Raw genomic sequence first — 9,219 nt, forward strand, 5'->3', positions numbered from 1 at the left:
TGTAATATATTGACATATAAAATTTATATATTTAATGACTATTATTTTGGTGGGCGGATATAATTAATCCTTTTTATTATTAAAACAATCAATTGTTATTCATGAAAAGTTGTTTTTTTCCTTGTCATAGGGGCAGATCCATGTTTAGCGAAGATTAATCAAGCGACACCTCTTTTGTTAGGAAATTTTACTAAATGCATATATTAATACTATGCATAAAGAGATATATTAAACTGGTGGACAACAAATACCTCTTGGCGTGGTGGTTCATCATATCCGATTTTTCTATTTGACTCAACGTCTCAACCTAACCATATTCTTGCAAATATAACATACTATTGCTTTAAATTGATGGATGAAGGATGTACCTACTTATAAATGTTGATAATTAAATTTTTGCCCTTTCATCTATAAAAATCGATACCACTCACTGAAAAAATTCCAAGTAGATCACTGAGTCATGGAGAAGTGGAAGTTGCTTGGTCCCAATTTTGTGCACATTGCACTTCATTCTCATCATGGTACTTTTACTAGCCAAAATATTATCCTTTTGAAAAAGTAATCACAGTACCTCCATATCACTATTCTCAAGTGATAAAATGTTTTCCCAACTGTTTTGTCTCTTCACCTTTTTTTCCCATTATATATAACAACTAGGAAATATACATCCAATATCATGAGAGCCATGTGAATGAACAAGGGCCTATCACTTTCATTATGAGATGTATACTATATATATGTAGACACAAAATATCAGCAATCCCTTTTAATGATATATATATGAGCCATGTGGAATTGAAGCTCAACCATATCGACATTTCAACCAGTGACTTAATTCTTCGCCAGAAAATAAAAGAGAAAAAAAATAATTCTCTCATAAATAGCTAAAAATAATTTAAATTAGGTATACCGATCGATACTTCAAACAAATTTTACGTCATTAGGTAACCCATCCAATGACTGAGTTAGTATATATATATATAAAATGTTGAATCCTTTTAAGTTTTTCGTGTCTTTAGTTGATCTTTATAGTATGTTGGTGAAAATCTTTGCTCCACTGCCAAGGAATTAATCAACAAGTTATAGTGGGTTGAAGGTAGAAATCTTTTGAATGACGTGATAGTATAATTTTTACCTAGCTAAAAATGTACCCTTAATACTCCATCAAGTAGAGTCGAATATTCAAACCATGTTGATAACTAATAAATAAATAGTTTTTGCTACATAGTAGATTCAAAGCAACCAAATAAAAACTAAAAGACCCATATACTTCATAAATCAAACTTGGTTTATACTCCACATGTCCCTTTTTTGTGCTTTATAGTTCTTAAAGCCCCAAGGATCGATCATCAATCTGAAGATACTTTTTTATTTCAATCTATGTTATACATTGGTTCACTTCAGAAAGCTTCATCATTTTTCTTTGCATACTCAATATCTATGTGAAAAGGCTGTAAAGATATAAGTCTGTTTTTATTCAATTATAATACATGAGAAAAATAAAAAATAAAAAATAAAAATAATATAGGCTTTAAATGTCAATTTTTATTTGGAAATTAACTCTTTCACATTTTGTCTAACATTGAGTTTTCTTGATCGCCTTCCTTCAACATATAATGATTGATAGCAATACCATATAACTAGATGCAGAGTCAGATTTTCACAAAGGATTCAAAATATAAAGAAATAAACATACAAAGAAACAAATGAGATTCAACATTTGTTATATATATAAAAAATAATTTTAAACTTATATATACAATATAATTTCCTGCCGAATGGGGTCTAGATAAATCCCATTTGTCGTTGTACATGTAACGACCTGTTCCCGTCGTTATGGATATGCCAATGGGGAATGAATTTGAGCCAAGAAACTTCGGATACTAACTTTGAGTTTTTTTAGCCTAGACCAGACTTGAATAAATTTTGAGTCAGCTGAGATCTGGGAGAACCCGGTAACAAGTGGGGGGTCGGATCAGCAATCTGATTGAGTTAACTGATAGCCAAGATGATACGGAGCCTTTATAGCTTCACGAAATCGCAGTTGTGTGAGTAAAACTTCCGAAATTGAATTTGGCATGAATGGTATGATTTAAGACGCCATGGGTTGAGGTGTGTTGTGAAATAGGAGATTGCAGCTCAAATTCCGAGCTCTCTGTCTTCGTGCAACCCGCCAGAGCAGGATGGTCTAGCTGGAGCGGGACAGACGTGACTTAAAGTCGGAAAAAAGTCTTAGAACGTTTTTTAGTCATCTCACTTCGTTCTTAAGAGACTAGAAGCGACCTAGGGCGAATTCTTGCTGATTTCCATCATATTTTGTGTCTAAGGCAAGTAAATCACTCCCTTACTTCATAATTCGATTCCTAAAATTCAAAAACTATGGTTGGTGATCATTGAAGGAGGGTTTTGGACTGAAACTAATGGTGAAAAATAGTCATAGGGTGGGGTTAGGATCATTTGTTTGTCCTAGGAGGGGAATTATGTTATAATTTATGAACAATAGGCTTTTGTATTGATCCTTTGTATGTTATTATTGTTTCTACTCCAAGAATAAGCTGAACGAACCTAGAAGGGAAAAACTCTTGCACTTTAGAGTTGTCAAAGCTTGACTTCGAGGTAGGTGATGGTTCTGTTTCCCGTATGTGACTCATGTACTTGCTAAATTACTTAATTGTATGCATATGTGTATATGAATAGGGAGACATGCTAGAAATTATGTGAAGTGATCACGTACTGGCCTTATTTGTGATAAACATGTTCGTGGTGATATAATGTTGACTATTGATTGTAATTGTGGTTGCTTTGTATGTTTGGATCGGGTGTCACATTTCAATATATAATTGGATCGATTGTCACGTTCTGACACACATTTGGATCGAGTGTCACGTTGCAACACAAACCTTGGACTGGGTGTCATATTCCGACACATAAATAAGTGTTTACAAGTCCCATGAAAGGACCCTTATGTGAAATTGCATGATATTGAGACTAGTGAACTGTGATATTGTTGAGTACTGTTGAGATAAAAATAGTTAAGTTTATTCTGTATATATGTGCTTAATGTTGGGTTTACTTATCCATGACTCGCTTATTGGCTAGTCGTATGATTCTACTAGTACACTGTTGATGGTGTGTACTGATACTACACTTGCTCTATTTTTATTGAGTACATGACATATTCAGCCGGTTGCGGAGAGACCTCGCTTAGAAGACCGTTAGCTATTCGAGTTCAAGGGTGAGTCATTTCTTTCAGGCTGTCGTGGGCTCTCTTTTATCCTACTCCTTCTTCTGGAACTTAGATGTTTAAACACTGGTTTACTTTTAATGGCTTTCTTTTGGGATTGCATTCCCTTTTTACTAGACTTAATCATTTGCTAAAGTTTTGGTACAATTGACTACTTTTTATGACTACTTTGAGTAAGCAACTATCAAATGAAGAAAAATACTTTAATGATGGACATTCCAATGTGCCTCTTCACATTAAATTTGTGAGAAAAAAAGAATGAAATGATTTAAGTGACCCCCCTCTCCGCCAACACACACACATATATATATATATAAATTATTTTAGAGCAAAAATTTAAAAATCATTTAAATTAATACCACTTAAAAAATAATTTTACAAATAAATATTATGGCCGTGCACAGATTTTTCATAACTAGTGGAGTAATTAATTAAAGAAGCACTAAAAAGGCCACGAAAATTTCGTCCCAAAATTCTTCCACCATACACCACCAAATTACTAGCCCGAGAGTTTTTACCCCATGCATGACGATATAATAACGTCTTAAATTATATTTTATAGGAATTTTTACACTCTCAAATACTCTTTTCATTTCACTTTATTTGTCATATTTTAATTTGACTAAAGTTTAAGACTTTTAATCTTATAATTTTAAATTAAAAATATACAAATTTTATGACCTTAAACATATTATATATAAAATTTAAATTAAACAAACGGATAGAGGGACTAATTATATGGTCAATGGGTATTTTGTCTGGACGCACCCATTACTGCAAATCCAATATTATTTCAGTCCTTTGGTAAGTCGGACTTTCCAGTCAACCACACACTGGTTGCTTCTCATCTTCACGTGTCAACCCCCAATACAAGACAATTGTTGTTAAATATTCAAGTCCATCAAATTTAGGTACAATCATATAAGCTATAAAGTACAACTGTTTTTTTACTAATACAGTTCAAATACACTGTGGTCCATCTACTTAACATCACCTAATCCTCACATGACAAGTACAACCCCCACTACTAGCTCTTTCTCTTTAATCTTTTTTCATGCAAATGAAATTGTCTATTTAAGGAGAAAGTATATAGTGAATAAATGATCATAAATAAGAAGAGTATTAGAAATTTCAACATAATACTGTACTAGGATTTCACAGAAGAAAAAATAAAAAAATGGTAGTGAAAGTGTATGGTTCAGCAATGGCTGCTTGTCCACAGAGGGTCATGGTTTGCCTTATAGAATTGGGAGTCGATTTTGAGCTTATACATATCGATCTTGATTCTCTCCAGCAGAAAAAACCTGACTTTATGCTTTTACAGGTAATTTTTTATTTGTCACTTTTAATTTATCAAGCGGAAATATATTTTTTTTTTTATATTTTTACCCTTAATATTAATTTTTTATGCTCTATATTATTTTTCAAAATTTAAGATTATACATCTACTAATATGATTATTGTGGTAAAATATTTATATCAATTATTTTTTTCTTAAGAGGCATACCTTATCTAATTAAGTGAATAAGTGAAAGTGAATGGAGGAAGTATTATATAAACTACTTGGTTTAACGAGTATTTGGTATATTCTTGCAGCCATTTGGTCAGGTTCCTGTGATTGAAGATGGTGATTTCAGGCTTTTCGGTAACAGTCTACCTGCAATATACTATGATCATTATTGTTATTATTAGTGGTGTATAAAATCAGACAGAAAACTGAATCAATCTGTAAATTGAGGTTGAAAAATTCAAATTTAATTAGTTTGGTTATAAATTTAAAAGTCGAACACAAATAATTTAATTTAATATTTTGAAAATTAAAATCAACTCGGTCATGTCGATTCGGCCAGGTCCAATTGGCCCATTGAGGTTGAGTCCATCGGTTACCAAACCGGGTTGGGCTTCTCTTAATGGGCTGAGGAGGCAAATCGGCCCAGTCTACTAGGAAATTAGCTCAAGAAAACATGACTTGATGACACACTCAGTTATTTACTCAATTTATTTTGATCAACCCAATTAAGTTCATATAGCTGATATATAGCTCAAACTAAATTTAGGGAACCTTACATAACTATACTATATTAAAAAAATATTTACCATTTATAATAGTAATATTTTTTTTCACTGGACACTTATAATACATTTATAATACAGTTTTAATATAATTTTAATACATATTAGCGAGAATAATTTATAAAACTCAGATAATACAAGTTTTATTCATGAACAATATATTTATCACACACTTTAATACACTTATTCAATTTTTTACCAAACAAGTATAATATTATTTTAAAACACCTATAATACATTCATATTTCATGCATAATTCACTTTTAGTATATGACAGATAAATCATAATATTGCTATGTATTGCTATAGATGATAATAAATAAAAAATATCGCTAAAATCAGTAATTCTTTACTAAAAAGTGTTCTCTCTGATAATTTTTCCTTAAATTTATCCATGAGAAACTTTATCAAAATATTTTTAAATTTTTGGTAATAGTTGAGAGAATTGAGTTATGACCCAAGTAATATTTAGGCATGTTAATGAGTCGTCAGTTATTAACTCAGTTCATTTTTTGACTCGTCACATATAGCCCACAATCCATTACGTAAGTGGGTCAAACTAGGTAAAAAAAAAAAACTAAAAATGTTAACATCTATATTTTGATTTTTCCAGAATCTAGAGCAATAATAAGGTACTATGCAGCAAAATATGAAGGCAAGGAAAGGAAACTAACAGGAACCACATTGGAAGAAAAAGCTCTAGTAGATCAATGGCTAGAAGTGGAATCCAACAACTTTAATGACTTGGTATACAACATGGTACTCCAACTCCTCGTATTCCCTAAGATGGGACACAACAGTGACTTGACCATGGTACAAAAATGTATCAACAAGTTAGAAAAAGTGTTCGATATCTACGAACAAAGGTTGTCCAAGAGTAAATACTTAGCAGGAGATTTTTTCTCCTTAGCTGATCTAAGCCATCTCCCTAGCCTTAGGTTTTTGATGAATGAGGGTGGCTTTGCCCATTTGGTGACTGAAAGGAAGTGTTTGCATGATTGGTATATGGACATTTCAAGTAGGCCTGCTTGGAACAAAGTGTTGGACCTCATGAATATGAAGAAATCAGAGATGTCACCCGGCCCAGCTAACGAAGAAGTAAAAGTTTAAGACAAATTGCAACTCTACTACGCTTTTACGAGCGCACAGCAGGATAATGATATTAGTTTGGAATTGAAGAATTCAGGATAATGTTATTAGTATTGCATATTTCAACTTTAAGTTTAAGTTCTCCGCACATTGACTATGTATTTAAATTATTTTAGTACCATGACGATATGTTTATCCGCAATACCATAACTCTTTATTATAAAATTAACCAAATTACATGGAAAATAAAATAAATAACTTGTTATAACATATTTTTCTTTTAGTTTGGTTTGAAATTTGGTGTTGTCAATTTAGATAGAATTTCAGGGAAATTAAATACTTAAAAACAATAATCGGTTGTAATTTTTTCCCCAATTCTGCGAGGCACTTGTGGAGGCCAAAAAGAATCTCCAGACGATGAATTTGTATGAACAAAATGTGTCTCATTGCTCATAAAGTCATTACTTACAGTACAATGGAAAAAGATCCATGACAGCTATATGAAGGTAATGTTACAATTATTTTTTTTGAAAAATAAATCACTAAAGACGAGACAAAGCAAGAATCTGGTCATGACTTTGATCGTATGCTCGAGGCTTTTCCCTTTTGACTTGGCCTGATGACTTCTTGGCTGTTTGATCAAACACCACAAATGTCTTTGCCACTGCTCTCAAATGATTCTTCTGCACTTTCCCTGTTCCTGTTTTCTGCAATTCTTCCACAAATTGAACCTTCTTTGGTACCATGAACCCCGGCAAGTTCTTCCTACAGTGTGCTATGATATCCGATTCTTTTAAGTTGGAATCTTTCTTCAATATAACAAAGGCACATGGACTTTCACCCCACCTTGGATGTGGCATGGCCACAACAGAGGCCTCTACTACATATGGATGTTTCAGTATTGCACTTTCAACTTCCACGCTGCTAATGTTCTCTCCACCTGATATGATCACATCTTTGCATCTGTCTTTGATTTCCAAGTACCCATCTGGGTGAATCACTCCCATGTCCCCTGTGAAAAACCAACCATTCTTGAATACTTCTGAATTTGCTTTTTCGTTTTTTAAGTACCCTTTCATTATGCTGCTTCCCCTGAGGCATATTTCCCCTGTTGTTTTCCCGTCACGAGGCACGCTCTCCATATTCTTGAAGTTCTTCACATCAACATCAGCGAGTGTTAGTATGCCCAGCCCCTGTCTTGCCTTTAACTTGGCCTGTTCTTCCCAGGGTAATTTGTTCCACTTGGCTTGAAACTCGCACACCAGGGCTGGCCCAGTGGCCTCGGTGAGCCCGTAGGCGTGGACCACGTGGAACCCCACCCTCTCGATTTTTTCGAGCAGTGGTGCTGGTGGGGGTGCACCCCCTACCAGAATTTGTACTGGGGTCATTATTTGGCGCTGCTCGTGCGGCTTGGCCTCGAGGATTATGTTGAGAACAATAGGTGCAGCACACATATGCGTTACTTTGTGTAACGCTATGTTGGAGTAGATTTCTTGGGCTGTTGTATTGCGGATGCAAACATTGGTCCCACCCCTTGCAGCTATTCCCCATGTGAAAGTCCAACCATTGCAGTGAAACATAGGGAGGGACCATAAGTAGACAGGCTCAGTACCCATCTCCCATCCCAAAATCAAACTCAAAGTGCTCAAAAAAGCACCTCTGTGGCTGTACACAACTCCCTTTGGCTCTGAAGTGGTACCTGATGTATAGCTCAAAGTAATTGGATCCCATTCATCATCAATATTTTCAAGGACATATTCAGGGTTGCCTTGGTACACCAATTGCTCGTATTCGAGCTCACCTAACCGGATTCCAGTAGGGGAATCGAGGTCATCAATGACAACGACAAGAGGCATTGGCATTTGAAAGTCGGACATTAGTATTTCAATGGCCTTTTTAGCTTTGTTGATGTATTCATAGTCGATAAAAAAGATCTTGGCTTCCGAGTGCTTGAGAATGAGGGCGACATTTCTAGCGTCCAGCCTCGTATTGATGGCGTTCAACACAGCCCCTGCCATTGGCACAGCAAAATGCATTTCTAGCATGGCCGGTACATTTGGTGCAAGGACCGAGACCTACATTGTTTTAATTTGGATGTGTTAATTAGATAGCGGATGTACTTTTCATAACATGTCAAACTAAACAAAGAATTATAGAATGTCAACAAGACATACATACTAATCACATTTAAAAGGGTACACTTACCACGTCATTCTTGACAATGTTTAAGGACCTGAGGGAGGAAGCTAGGCGACAACAACGCTTGTGGGTTTGGCGCCAAGTGAAGCGAATATTTGCATAAATAATAGAGGTGCGGTCGGCATAAGAATTAGAGGCTCTCGTTAAGAAGGTGAGAGGAGTAAGAGGAACATAATTAGCTCCACATTTAGGTAAATTGTCCATGGGATCTAAAAGGGCAAAGTGAACGGCGTTTTTATTTTGTTACTAATAAAACCGTATGTTTTGGAAATCGTTTGCAACTTTATATTTGGAGAGGTAAAGATGGGCTATAGAGTTTATGTAAGAATTGCAGCTGATGGGTTCTATTTATACAGAGAAATTTAGTCCCCTGTCCATGTGGTCCCCTAAATGGTTGTTTAGATGAAAATAAGAAGAACGTTGCAGTGAATGAGTAATATGAATTGACCCAGTGATGACCTGGTCGTTTTCACACAACTTTTTGCTACTTCACCATTTTACCCAGCTGGGACAACAACCTTAAGCCACTTCTGTTTTAACAAACATAAAGAAAAGAAAAGAACACAAAAAACTTCTCCCTTTGTCCGTGTGTCATTGTTTGAATATCGACTGTT

General features: G+C 34.7%; 2 protein-coding genes across 2 annotated transcripts; one reads left to right on the forward strand and one right to left on the reverse strand.

Moving 5' to 3' along the window:
* The first annotated feature begins 4,329 nt into the window (after positions 1-4,329).
* Positions 4,330-6,587, forward strand: LOC129873273 (glutathione S-transferase F11-like). The gene is made up of 3 exons (XM_055948334.1): positions 4,330-4,568; positions 4,841-4,889; positions 5,931-6,587. The coding sequence occupies exons 1-3, from the start codon at positions 4,422-4,424 to the stop codon at positions 6,425-6,427; spliced, it is 693 nt and encodes a 230-aa protein (XP_055804309.1). The 5' UTR covers positions 4,330-4,421; the 3' UTR covers positions 6,428-6,587.
* Positions 6,588-6,856: 269 nt separating this feature from the next.
* LOC129874980 (trans-cinnamate:CoA ligase, peroxisomal-like) lies at positions 6,857-8,909 on the reverse strand. Its single transcript, XM_055950394.1, has 2 exons — positions 8,612-8,909; positions 6,857-8,481 (listed from the first exon to the last, which is right to left on the reverse strand). The coding sequence occupies exons 1-2, from the start codon at positions 8,807-8,809 to the stop codon at positions 6,949-6,951; spliced, it is 1,731 nt and encodes a 576-aa protein (XP_055806369.1). The 5' UTR covers positions 8,810-8,909; the 3' UTR covers positions 6,857-6,948.
* Positions 8,910-9,219: the final 310 nt, after the last annotated feature.

The sequence above is a fragment of the Solanum dulcamara genome, chromosome 11 (assembly GCF_947179165.1).
Source record: "Solanum dulcamara chromosome 11, daSolDulc1.2, whole genome shotgun sequence".
In the NCBI taxonomy this organism is placed as follows: domain Eukaryota; kingdom Viridiplantae; phylum Streptophyta; class Magnoliopsida; order Solanales; family Solanaceae; genus Solanum; species Solanum dulcamara.

Excerpts from the sequence above, each read along its gene's own strand:
- LOC129873273 (XM_055948334.1), top strand. The coding sequence starts at position 4,422 with ATGGTAGTGAAAGTGTATGGTTCAGCAATGGCTGCTTGTCCACAGAGG. Across the intron at positions 4,569-4,840 it reads CTGACTTTATGCTTTTACAG|CCATTTGGTCAGGTTCCTGT; the intron begins GTAATTTTTTAT and ends ATATTCTTGCAG. Across the intron at positions 4,890-5,930 it reads TGGTGATTTCAGGCTTTTCG|AATCTAGAGCAATAATAAGG; the intron begins GTAACAGTCTAC and ends TGATTTTTCCAG.
- LOC129874980 (XM_055950394.1), bottom strand. The coding sequence starts at position 8,809 with ATGGACAATTTACCTAAATGTGGAGCTAATTATGTTCCTCTTACTCCT. Across the intron at positions 8,482-8,611 it reads ACATTGTCAAGAATGACGTG|GTCTCGGTCCTTGCACCAAA; the intron begins GTAAGTGTACCC and ends AAAACAATGTAG.